Source organism: Nestor notabilis, unplaced genomic scaffold (assembly GCF_000696875.1).
Source record: "Nestor notabilis isolate BGI_N333 unplaced genomic scaffold, ASM69687v1 scaffold25290, whole genome shotgun sequence".
Taxonomy (NCBI): domain Eukaryota; kingdom Metazoa; phylum Chordata; class Aves; order Psittaciformes; family Psittacidae; genus Nestor; species Nestor notabilis.
In genome coordinates this window covers 5628-19256 of record NW_009911901.1, presented here as the reverse complement: position 1 = coordinate 19256, position 13629 = coordinate 5628, and the positions used below count along the sequence as shown (strand labels likewise).

The window sequence follows — 13629 nt, the reverse complement described above, 5'->3', positions numbered from 1 at the left end:
GATGTGTTGGAGATGTTGTATTGCTATTTGTGACCTCTTCTTCCAGTAAAGATTGAGAAGTAAATCATGATACTCTGAGCTGTCCACCGTGCCCAATTTCATCTTTACCGAAGGGTATATTCCAGGTGGAAGAACAGGAGTTCTTGGAATGCTATTCCTGTCCACTCTACCAAGAAAGCCCGCTTTGGAGACTGATTTCAGGGAGAAAGCAGTAGAAGACTGTTCCAACATCAGACTGAGACCTATGCCTTTTTTCCAAACAAGCTGCAGTAGAAATCCTGAACTGCTTTAGCACACAGCTTGTATCATGCAGATTTATATCATTCTCGATTTCCTCCAAAGCAAACTTTCTGAATCTCTGGTCAGACTGGAATTGGTGTGGCAGAGATCTTAGATTCTCTTACCATTCCTCAGCCTGACACATGAAATTCCACAGCTAGAGTAAACGTGGAGCTATTGCCCAACTCAGAGGAAATACACATACAGGCTAATCTTGACCCCAGAGGAGCAACTCCAGTGAATTAATGAGCACTTTAGTGATGATTGTCCCCCAGTGCAAGTTCCAAAAGGTCTGCCAGAGGTCTTTTGTGAGCCCTGCATGGTAAGAGGTACTGTGCCACAGTGAGTAGCTTCATGCCTGCAACATTGTCTTAGCAAGCTCTGTGTCATGAGTTTCCTTCCAATAGTTTAATAAACTCCTGTTTAGAGTAGGAATTCTGATTCCTCCAGGTATGTGAACTCTGCAAGTTGCCTAACTACAAGTGCAATAGATACACTCAGGTCTGAAATAGACTCGCAGAAAACTCTGTAGTTTATTTCTTCCCTTCAAAGCTCACGTACCTGGAACACTAAAAGTTGCTCACATACAGTGGCACAGTAAGTTGCACCTACACAAGTTGTCAGTTTTACACCTTCTGGCCCAGGGAAGCTCCACAGCTTGTGAAATTCCCATTATTGCTCTGCAGAGCATCTCTGCAGCTCTGCAATATCCAGCAGATACAGCAATAACCAAGAGATCGCTGGTGCTACATTTTGGCAACGGCTTCTGAACTGCAGCTCGCTGCTCTCCCAGCAAACATTCACTTTGGGGGGATTGAAGTTTCCAACTCAACAACTCAGTGACCCAAATCTCAGCAATCTTACTTGGTATCACCAGGAGCCTGGTCCCGTGTCCAAAGGTAACTTGGTAGCTATTCATAGACACTGTGTTGGTTGCCATAGCAAAAACCTGCATAACACTATCAACCCCAATCTACCTGAGTGACATTCCTCAAGGAAATCCCACCGTTCTGCATGCACGTACTTGTAATGCATTACACCTTACCTCCATGGCCATGGCTTGTTCTTCTCCCTTCCCACACCACAGACTCATTAATGCCGCAAGGAAGAGCCACAAGGCAATTCTCTTTCCACCTCCATCCTTGACAAATCCAAACCAGCACCACTCACTAAAAGCCATTAGTTTCTTTCTCATCTCTCTTCTTGTATTTCATCTACTTGTTTTCCCAAGTTTTCACTTGCTTCCTTTCCCCAGGATGGAGCCTTTCCCGGCGCACACTGATTAGAGACAAAGTCTACCGCTTCTTTGAAGGGAATACTAAAACCATCCCAAATCACTCCACCATTTGGAGTACTACACTGCTATTGTTGAAGCTAGACCATAGGCTTGTCTACGTTGAGTCCATCTGAACTCCTAGAGGAGACAGCTCACCTGGGGCAACGAGCAGTTTGGTTCCACTTCCCCACATGAGTGTTCCCCATCCTCCGGTATTAACACCGTGTGAGCTGTCTTTACAAAATGGGCCTCTTCCTTCAGCCACCTCAGTGGGTGTCGGAGGCCTTGGATACGTTCAAGCAGGCCTCTGGCTCTGCAAGAAGCTATAAAGACCCATACGGATTCCCACACACCTCCTCAAGCCCCTCTTTCTCAAATAGCTTTTTCCATGTTCAAAGGCATGGGAGTAACTGGACTTGATTACAGCCACCTCAGGTATCAGAGATGGGAACAACCTACTCCTTTGTAAACAAGGAATGCTTTATGATGCCTGCCCCAAAGCCTTGTTGTACAGGAATGGCAAGAAGGGATGGGAACAACCACACAACCCCAGACTAGGGTCAGCTACATCCTTATTTGAGACTCCCTCCTAATTCTGACTCTTGGATCAAGAGCACTGTTGGACCTACACTTACAAATCCCATTTTGGAGGACTGCTGCTTCTGCCCTGAGTCACACAAGTGGGAATTTCATGCAAGTTCACCATCTCAGAGACTCCTTTTCATTGCCTGTCTTGAAATACCATCTATGTTCTCCTTCCCCTGAGAAAGGTGACCTTGATATAACAAGTATATCTACAAGGCACCCTAGGGGACTTTTGACAAAAGACACATAGAAAAGCTGCACACTTACTGGGCTGGATGGACAGTCTGGTCCCTGAGCCAAAGGTTAGCTGGCTGTAGCCATACTGTTGTACAGGAATGGCAAGAAGGGATGGGAATAACCACACAACCCCAGACTAGGGTCAGAGTAACCATTGAAGACCACCTTTCTTTGCACCACATTTCCCTCTGCAGGTGGGGTTTGTTACAGTGCAAGCTGCATTACAAAATAGAGCTATGCATTTCTACTAGCAGATTCCTTTATCGCCAAGTCACAGAACAGCCTTTGGACATAACTTTGGGTGATATTGCAACACTCAGGCATTAATCCACTTACTTGGCAAGACAGTCCCTGAGGCAAAGGTTTCCACAACTGCAGAACACTGCTGCAGTTCAGAGGGTTAGCTCCCAGCTGGTGACACCTCCACCAGCGGGGCTGTGCACCTCTACCCTGGGCAAGTAGGATACTCACGTGGAAGTGAACACTTGCTATGTTTCTGCAGTGTGGGTCAGTGGTGGGCAATTTCATTTGCTTGGCTTTTTTGAGGGTCCCTCCACTTCTGCCTGTCTGCTCAGCCACATTAGGTTTCTCCTTTCACTGTCTACACCATATGCAACAGTCTACCTCCCCAGAGGTGTTTTGCATGCCTATCAGGAGACATTTTACCAAGCACAAGCTGAGCCTTGCCCAAGTTACCTTAAAGTCCTAAGTTAAGGAAGACAACTGAACCCCCTTTATGTATTCCCCGTGGCTTTCCACAAATATACACAGGTACTGAGCACAAGCTGGTCAGTCTGTCTGTCTTAAACCACACCTCTGTTCCAGTTGGCTGCTGGACTATCAGCATCCTGGAGCACCATGTCCACAGCACATTTCTCTAAACAGCTGAAGTCCACCACCTGGAAACACTTGAAAGCACGACAGTACCTTGAAAGAGCACCTCTGCTCTCCTGCCCCTGTCAAAGGTGACATGAATATAACAAGTACATCTACAGGGTGCTCTAGTGGACACTCAAGGGCTTTTGAAAAATCAGACACAGAAAGGTACACACTCACTGGGATGGACGGACAGTCTGGTCCCTGAGCCAAAAGTCACCTTGTCGTAGCCAGTATCATAATCACACAGCATTTCCTTCCATAACAAAAATCCCCCCAAGCCACTTGAGAAGCAGCACATCTCCCCTGTACTCCCTGTACTGGCAGCCTCTGCACCTTGGTCTACCCCAGTGAAACTGAGAGCAAGAAGGGTTACCTCAGGCCAAGCTGGCACGTTCCCTTAATAAAGTCCATCACTAGATATGGTCATACATACAAGATCAAACACCCAGACACCTCGCTGCTCTCAACAACCCCAAGAAAGGCCTCAAAGGAACCAGAAAGCATAGGAGCAGTGTTGGACTTACTTACACGTTCTAACAGTGAGTCTCGTTCCAGAGCCAAAGACAGGCGTATAAGCACCAGCACCGGTGTTCACACAGCATTTCCTCTCTTAACAAAAACCTTCCCAACCCCTCAGCAAAGCTGGGCACCCACATCCCAAGTACACATCACTGGCAGACAGCTACATCCTCAAGTGAAGACCCCCATAATCTGACTCTGGCATCAAGAGCACTGTTGGACCTATGGATACAAACTCCATTCAGGGGGCTTTTGCTTTTGCCCTGAGCCAAAGCCTGCCCTGGAGGAGAAAGGGTGGCATGTAACCCCACAGCCATAAGCCCAGGAAGAAAGATGCTGGGAATCTTGGTGGGCAGTGGGTAGCTTTACTTGCCATGGAAGGAGACTACAATAAAGTGACGGGACTTACTAGGGAAAACATGAAGTCGTGTCCCTTTGCCAAATGTGAGCTTTCTGTAGTTCACACAGTGGTTTTCAGTTCAACAGGAACACAAGCCCATCCACATCCTTAGAGAGAAAGGCAGCTTGTGCTCACATGTCTGTGGCACAAAATATCTGTCCCTGAGCAAAAGGGTTCAGGACCCTACACTGTTCATCCATTGGGATTGATGCTCTCTCTCTTTTCCTCTCATTAGGACAATTGACATCAATAGAGGCTGCCCACAAAATTACTATTATAGTCATTGCTCTGAACATTCATTAATGTTATCACTCTCCATGACACATTTAGGAGAGTTCAGGCCTCCAAATAGGTACTTAGATTTATAATAATGTAAGGTCAAACTTGACTTTCAGTTGCCCACAGAAGGAAAGAACAATGGAATTCCAATGTCTCTTTCACAGAAAAGGGGATTACTCTTTTCCCTTTACTCCTTCAGGGTTTCTACCTACCTGGTTTCACTATCAGTTGTGTGCCACTTCCAAATGTAACTTCCCAGTTGGATGCTGAACTCACACAGTGAAACAATGACTAACAAAAACCACACATGACTGTTGGCCTAGACAAGTATACGGTGCGTTGTTCGAAAGAGATCAAGGGGAAAACAGATGGCACCCGTCATATACTTCTGACTCCAAATTAGGACGTCATTGTAGTTGTATTCCTCTGATCTTGCCATAGAAATGCAGATAGAAAAGATTCTGAAAAGTATGATGTAGAAAATCAAACCCATTACACTGTGAGCATAATGGAGCCGAAGGTCCTTGGGCAGCTTTGAAGTAGAACAATTTTTGCCATAGTTAGGACAGGAGAAACTCAGCCTTGCTTTTATGATATGAGATGGGTATTTGTTTTAGATGTACCTGATTTCATAATTAGTTTTGTGCCTTTCCCAAGAGTGAGTTTCCAGGAAGACTCAGTTGTCCCACAGTGATAAGCAAACAGAAATGGTAATGGAGAGCAAATAAGCAAACAAATTAAGCAAAGAAAATAAGAAAAAGAAGCAAAGCAAATAAGCAAAGCAAAAGAAGCAAAAGAAGCAAAGAAAACAAGCAAACAAAACTGGTAAAGGAGAGAATTTTCAGCTTTTAACCACCAGAACAGTTTAGACATATTGACATGGGATGAAATTTCCACCACTTTTGTAAGCAGCTAACACAGCAGGTCTAAAGCTTCTCTGGGTGTAAAGAAGGAGTTCAGACAGATCAGTTAGTCAGACTCAGAAGCTAAGCAAGGGACCAGACCCATAGGAGAAAGAAGCCAAGAAAAAAATTAGCAGAAGTAAACTCCAAGAAAAACAATTTAAGGTCCTATTTTCTCTTGTTTATTCCATTGGAATAAACCCAGCAAAAGATCTGAATCTAAACGCCAGAATCCGGTTTCACCTGATCTTTGACATGTTATTCACGAGCAGTAATCTCAAATATATTCCCCCACAGATTTTGTCCTGACTAATAGGGTGCTTGCACCACACAAAGGACATTCACTGATTTTGCAGAAAAATAGCAATTCCTGGCCTCTTCCACATGTATCAACATATGACAGAGAAGTTAAAAGAGAATTGTTTAGAATGTGCTCTTCTTCCCAATTCCCTCTTTCCTTCATATTTCAAAGCTCTTCTGTCTGTATTTTAAGGAGGATCTGACAAAAGACTTGAAGTTCTCTGTCTTTCATAACCCTGTTGGTAAGAGATACCTACTGGGCTTTATCAGTAGCCTGGTTCCTCTTCCAAAGGTGACTCTTCCTACATCTCCTGAATACACACTGCCAGAAGCTCCTTTACAAAATCCCCCAAGCTCTTCTGCACACTTCAGGTTCCATGGCAGGAGACTCTAGTTATCAAAATAAAACTATATGTGCAAAATGCCTGTTAAATATCCCCATAAAATGAAGGCTGGGTTGTAATTTCAGGGGAAGGTGTAACTGAGCAGTCAGAACGTCTGGCTAGGACACCTGGTCCAGGATTTCACAGCAGCATAACTTCTACAGGCTCTTCTATCTCTCTTAATGCATATTAAATAACATTTCTAACAGAGCAGAGACCTCCCCTTTCTCTGAAAAGCCATCTTCTTCTTTTCTCTCTGTTTCTTGCTCCTGTAATTCCATGCATAGGTAGCCCTTGAGGTACTCTTCAAAAGGGATAAATATGAGCAGAAGGAAAATCCATTCTTTTATACTGTCTGCAATGGCTCTGTCTACCAAGGAATACCATGAAGCTCAAGCTGCATGGGCAATGAGACAATACTATAGCTTGGGAAAGATCTGTCACAGCTCTCTGGCACTGCTGATTTACACTGGTTTCATTTTGCTGGGAATCTTGTCCTTGCTTCCTTTGTGTGGGTAGAAGCTTTCCACTGTACTTACTGTAAGAAGGACTCTCCATAAGCTATTACTATCGGACCTTACAAAAATCTCCAGATTTTTTTCTTGCTGCTTGCTTTTACACTAGATGTTCAGCCACACTGTCATTTCAGCCCTAGGAGCAGAAAATAGGGAAGAAGATTCCCTTTCCAGGATCATTAGGTACTACCAATTCCAAGCATCAGGTTCTCCAGTACTTCTCAAGATACTTTTGTTCAGATCATGCACTTACCTGATGTAACTCTGAGCCTTGTTCCTTTGCCAAACTGCAACGTGTTATAAATAGTTCCTAAATTCACACATCATTTAATTCCTTTGCAAAAATCTTTCCTGCTCCGCGATTATACATAAATCAAGGAAATGGCAGATCTGTGGTGATTTCTGGGCAGGAATGAACCAAGATGGTCCCATCCCAGACTTACTCAACCCAGCAATGAAAATCTAGGCATATATTTGAAATCTCATTAAAACATTTCCATTCTGCGAGCTATCTGGACAGGGAAATGCTTGCAGCCTCACTACAAGCCTTCGTTCTTTGTTCTTCACAAAGACTTCAGATCTTATATGCAGACTAAAATATAAGAGAGAAAGAGAACTTGCCTTTGCAGTCAAAAAATTAACCATACTCCTAATGAATTGCTGTGAGGGATATGCACGTTTCAGCTGTTCTTTGCATACACTGTGTGGTCCCACATACATTTAAATGGATGATTTATGTTAGATATTTAGCAATACAATGATGAAGATGTCATGAATGCAGCCCTGCATAGTCCTTTTCACACCTCATCAGGGCATTACAAATAAGATACAGATTGATTCAAGTCAGTACCTGAATTAACCTACTCATTGTTATCTGAAATGTGACACATCCACTAACTGGAAACACAGATAGTTGGGAAATTTCTTACTGAGGGAATAAATGATCTTATATCTTAGCTAATCAGATCCACTCCAGCCAAGCAGCCTCAAGCACATTTATTTGCAGCATTTGGGTACATGAGAAGTTTTAAGGAATTTAATTTTTCTCTTCTGTTGCACACAGAGTGGAGACCAAAGGGTAAGTCATTTTGCCAGACTCTTATAGCAAGTGACCATCTCTAAGGCCGATTCTTTAACATCCACCCTTCCCTTGACTGACTGTACCATTAAACTCAATTATGCCGGTTCAAGAGTATACCCCTTGGTATAGTCATTATTGTGACTTCAGTGTATCTGATATAGAGAAACATCCCAGTGTATGGCACCCTGAACTACCAGTTCGATGAACTATTATATACATAGGTTTGTATATAATAGTTCGTGGCAAATAGGTTTGTGGCAAAATTCCTGGCTAAAAGCAAACAGGCTTACCTGTTTCCAGAAACAGACAGGTCCATAAGCAGAACTTGATGGAACTGATGTGGCTTGGTCCTTCCACAGTGAGAAACCCTTCTGCAGAAGATCTGAGAGTTCAAGGGAGCAGACAACCTCACCAGAAGAACACAGCTTCTGGCTGCATCTCATCTGTAGACTTCTTGGATGCACCAACTTGCCCTGCAATTTCTTTATCAGAGAACACCAGACTCTTTGGCACTTGTATCCATCCATCTTCCCATCAGTCTCTTCATTGCCTGAAGCCAAAAAGTTTCTGCTGCATTCCTTGCTGTTTCAGACTTTCTCCTTGTTTAGCAAGATGTCTACACCTTTGGAAGAGCCTAGCCTGCTTTTGACATAACAGCTTTCCAGAGGACAAACACGTACTCTAATCCCATCAAGACATCTTTCATCCAGCCTAGGACCACCAAGTTTCCTGAATAACTTAGAGTTTAAGCTCCCTTAGAAACACTAATGGATTTCAAAAACAGTGCTGTCGATGTTTCCTGGATTCTACTCCATTTTTTCCTGTTATAAATCACCTACAACTGCCCAACTGTTTCAGCTTCTATCTTCGAATAAAGCTTGTTTGAATCTGAGTTCAAGTATTCATCTTTTACCTGTGCATTTCTGGCACTGGACTTTCTAAAGCCTTTTTATCACGTAACAAGGGCTTTTATCTGCACCTACTGGCAAGGGAAGAAGCCAAACGAAGAGCAAAGAAGTTTGATTTGTGGCATGTGCAGAGACAACACCTACTACTGGGTGGTGGGAGGTTGTTTGGGGTTTGGGTTGGGTTGAGTTTTTGTTCATTTGATCCATTTACTGGATTTCATCAAATCTAAAACGTTGTAAGAACAATAAACACTTCTACCAGCAGGGTGCAGGAGAGATCAAGGGAAGGTAGGGAAGTTCACAGCAATGTGGCGGCTTTGACCAGGCACTTTACTTAGTCTTAGAACTTGTTAGAACGCACAAGTCAAACGATACCCAGCAGAATGCAGGGATATCTTGCTTATATTGTATTTTTAATGCTGTATAAGATAACAGAAAGATTCAATTGTACAAGCAGATGTTTAACATTTACCATTCTTATGTAGTTTGGTATTGTTTAAAGTCATAAGAAGAGAACAATCAGTTTATCTTATTTGAAATATCTGTAAAAAGGTTATATGATGAGAAGGTGAAATAAAACCTGGTTTTCCATCTCAACTGGTTTCCCAGTGGTGCCCAGGAGGATCTTAAAAAACTGACCACGGGTGTATCACTCGGGGCATGAATCTTCTAGTGATGAAGATGAAGGCTCTGGTGTCCTATACCAATGTGAATAAGTGTTTAAAACAATAGAGATTGATGTCTTTCTCCGGCTGATAAATTTCTGTAGGAGTCAACAGTATTCCTCAGTAGCCACACATTTGTAGATCCCTCCTTTTGCTTGTGAGGTGTTGCAGGATTTTAATTCTGCCAAAGCTGCCAGGCACAACCAAGGACTAATCAGGAAAATGTCATTCCTTGATTTGCAGAGACACAGAAACGGTAATCCCAGTCTGACTCTTGCCTGGGAGACTGGGAAAGGTGTGGAGTGCAAGATAAAAAGGTTCAGAGCGTCATCAGAAAATCAGGGTGAAAACACGAGTGAATGGCTCCCCCTGATTTACATTATGTGATAGAATGCGCTAAATAAGCATTTTACTAGTTCGGGATTTTCCATGCAAATTTCACTTATCTTTTGCATAGGGTGAGGGTCTTCCTCTAGGTGTCTGCAGGGTCTCAGTGACTAACTTAGCAAAGCTTCATTAAACAGACTATTACTATGCACTCTGTAAAGGCTGCTTGAACCTCGCAGTAACCCAGTCACTGTGTGAAAAACCTTCTTTTCCCTTCAGGATGTGGTTAACTTGTTTTTCAAAACAAGAAGGAGTTAATTTTGCAGGGTGTAACTTAATCATAAATGTTGACAGCAGCATCCTGCCTGTTGCCTGTGAGAGGAAGACAAGTTGGGGAATGTGTGTGGTGGGGTCTTTTTGACTACTAACCAGGTTGCTCTGGAAACTATCGCTCCATCAAACCACCGTACATTATTTCCTGTTGGCCTCTTCCTAGTATCAGTGAGTGGAAAAAAACAGCATGTGTTCTTCTCTTCTGGTATTATCATTCCATAAGCTGCCTCTTAACTGACTTCTTTTTAGGCATGTATCTCTTCTTGCTATGATGCAAAATATCTTACTGAGATCTCTTCAAAGTGACCTGAAAGACCAGACCTCATTCGAATCCCCAAGTCTAGAATTCATGGCCCTGCTGATGCTTTTTAATGTGCCAGAGAGAATCTCCATTTCCTTGTGCAGAGTCTACAAAATACAAATTCAACCAACAAGAAATCTGGATTATCAAAACTGTGTTTCTAATCTTAGTGGTCATCAGGACAGTTGGATTTCAGCAATCTTCAACCCAAATTCAGAAGAAAAAGCACAAAACAAACCACAATATTTTGGCTTAGCAAAGCTTTATTTTGGTCACTACCACAGGAACCTAGAAATGCATGTGCTATACACTTTGCAGAAGAAATACAGGTTTAATAAAGAAATGCTTCTATGGCTGAACATTATCTGGTTGAAGTGAATCACTTCAAATCCAACACAGGTCTTCTACACTAGAAAATTATTGTAATTAAAGCTATCTAAAAAACATTAAAACTGTAAATAGCATCTACTCTGCCTGAATTCTCTCAACAGGAATACATCAGTTCACAGACTGTAATGCAATATGGCTGTAAAAGGTGTTTTAAAAGTATCATATGTCTATAAGGAGGATTGGATTTTTCAAAGCTATTGAAGTAGGTGAGATGCTTCTATTCAAAGGCAATTCAAAGAGGAGATCAAATTCCACTCAGCAGGGGGATAAGGAAAAATACACTCTCAGGCACAGAGGGAAAAGAAACAGCAAAAGTAGTTACAACTCTTTAAATCAGCTAGGCAGGATTCAACAGAATAAAACGTCTTAGGGGGAAGGAGCTGTGTTGTGTTCTGGATGGTTGTTGTCAGCAGGTCTGACACTGGCTGTTCATCCCATTGTGCTGTTGATACACCCTCCTGCTTGTTTTCGTATTGCTGTTTCCTTGCTTCGTCACTGTCTGCAAGAGTAAAGTATGTTTTAAATTACATTTAAGGCAATTGGACCTACATCCCACTGTTTCATAGCTGTCAGATCAAGACAGGTAGACTCACAAAGCTTAGGCTGGACCATCTTTTGTGCCTCTTCAGATATCTTAATTCAAAAATCCTGCCCCCTTCATTCTTTCCTCCACTACTTCACATGTTTGTGTTTTGGAAGCCTTGCTTTGTCTCCTTATTTATCTTGATTTTTCTCCAGGCTTTGTGCTCTGCCACTTGAAATAGTCAATGAGATACCTCTAAGGTACTTCTGGTAATACCCAAGCTGTTCTCACAAAGCAAGTTGGCTGCAGAGAAAATCTGGGGACCAGCCACCGAGACCTGAGCTTTGGCTACAGAAAGAGGTTGTTTGTGATTTGTGAGATTTTTAGCTGTTTTGGCGGGTTGTTGGTTTTGGGAGGAGTTTTTTATCATAGTTTAGGGGGGTCCCAGAAATCTATAGTTATTTAAAGGAAACAGAACCAGATAAATAGGTATTGTAACTTGTGTGGTTAGAGACGCACACACAGACAAGTGGTCTTTTCTGGCATGTGCTTCCAGTATTCCTACAGATCAAGCTGTTGCTTCCTTACCTCAGAAAAGAAACAATTTGATACTCATGAGTGTGTTGAAGGCGATGCTTTTTGCCAGCAGGACTCTCAAACCCAACACAGCCATAGACAGCATGTTTGCTTTTTCCACTTTAGTACCTGCTTAGTGATAGAGAAAAGATGGGAGAGATCATGGCCTAGATTTGGATAGTGTGATATTGGCAGAAAGTGGGGGAAAAAAACCCTGGGTAATAGTTTAAGGGAAAGAACAACAACAAAGGAAAAGACAGTAGAGAAACATGGCAACAACAAGGGAGAAGGTTGTCTATCTAGACTGGATTTTGCTTCCTGTTGCTTGTCTGCTACTAAGCTAGCTGCCTTGAAAAAGCAGGTTGTTTTTGATGAGTATGTTGTATTCGGATTCCTCTACCCCTGAGAAAATACATTTCCATGCATTTAGTCTCAGCATAGTAATGGAACTTCACAATCTATTTAGATAACTAACCTTGTGCAGAGGTGTCTGTGGTGTTGCAAACCTTCCCCATTTCTGGGTCTTCAGCATCCTTTTCTGTAGCACATAAAGAAAAGGCATTATAAACTGTATCTAAAATCTAAAACTATCTTTTGAAAAGGATTAAACAAGATGTTTGTATGACCCAACACAGCCAAAGCTGTACCACAGAACTGTACCTGGCAAGCTTGTGCTGGTTGTGATTGTGCTGCCGTTGAATTTGGCTGTGCAGGTCAACTCTGTGCCTTTTGTCATGCTGACCACCTTAATAGTATTGTACAACCCCTCTGATGTCAAAACGGATGCACTTGGTTCATATACGACTTCATTAGAGGACATGTTCAAGCTGATTTTCTTTGTATAGACATTCCTTGCCAAACAAGCTGCTTTTCCAGTGCTGTCATCTTCATCCAGTTTCTTTGATTTCATCAAAATGACTTGTGGGACAGAAATGTTTTGGATATCTGTAAAAATAAGCATTATTTGGGCATGATTTGATTTTTAGAAATGTGAGTAATGGACTGTAAAAGTTTCTTTAAACCAAGAACACTTTGTTGCAGTCAGTGAGCCACGAGCTACCTTCGGCTGATGAGAAGCAAATCTTTTCTTGTCAGCAGAACCAAAGTGCTAAGCTGTTTTGAAAAGGCATAAGAGAGAATGTATGTGAGAAACCAGAATATCACATCAGCATTTCTGTAAAAGTGTCTGAAATGGCAGTTTGCTCAGTCTTCAAGTATTAACTTCCAATCAGTGTAGACTGATGTCAAAAATGGAATTGGGCAGTTTCTTCTGGTCTTATGCTTACAACTGAGGATTCACTGGCTGGAAAAACAAATCTTTCTTCAGAATGGTAACTTTGTATTCCTTTGTCCCTTTGGAATTGGAAGTGGACTTAAATTGTTCCCAAATAGACATTTATTCCCATGCAAGATATCCTACAGAACTGTACTAGTATTAGGCAGCACCTAAGGGAGCCCCGTACCCTTCTGGAATGAGAGCAAGATGATTTACGTATGTAAAATTATATGGGACATTTTTGCATCACTTTAAAGACCTCTGAAATCATCATAACAAGTCTTAAGTACCTGGATATTTCGGATAACAAAGATCAACCTAACAAACTTCCCTGCTGCCCCAACATTCCCGCTCCCACAGAAAAGCTGGGGGGGGGGACATCTACCTTTTTTGTACATCACAGAATTCCAAATAAAGATAGGAAGAACTGCAGCATCTTATAATCTCCACTTACCACATCTGCGTTTTCAAAGCATAGCCAATTTGGTAGCCAATTTTCTTTCAATCTAAGTGGTTTTGGATATGCAGCGGTTGATGAAAATTGAAGCCCAAGAATATTTAAACTCCTCCCTCCTCTGTCTCCCTGCAGTGGAATTATTTACCTGGTATGGTGCCAGTGTCAAAAATTCACTTCTTATATCAGAGAGTTAAAGATCTGTCCCAAAACCTCTCTCCACTGTCAGCTCTTCACTGAG

The 13629-nt window shown here is 42.3% G+C and overlaps 1 gene segment (V, D, J or C); it reads right to left on the bottom strand.

Annotated features, from left to right (window-relative positions):
- Positions 1-11671: 11671 nt before the first annotated feature.
- LOC104407610 overlaps positions 11672-13629 on the bottom strand; it is a 2385-nt gene continuing 427 nt past the window's right edge. The window contains 3 exon segments of the C gene segment in view: positions 11672-11787; positions 12134-12196; positions 12319-12603. Of these exon segments, the coding sequence occupies positions 11672-11787; positions 12134-12196; positions 12319-12603 (464 nt within the window).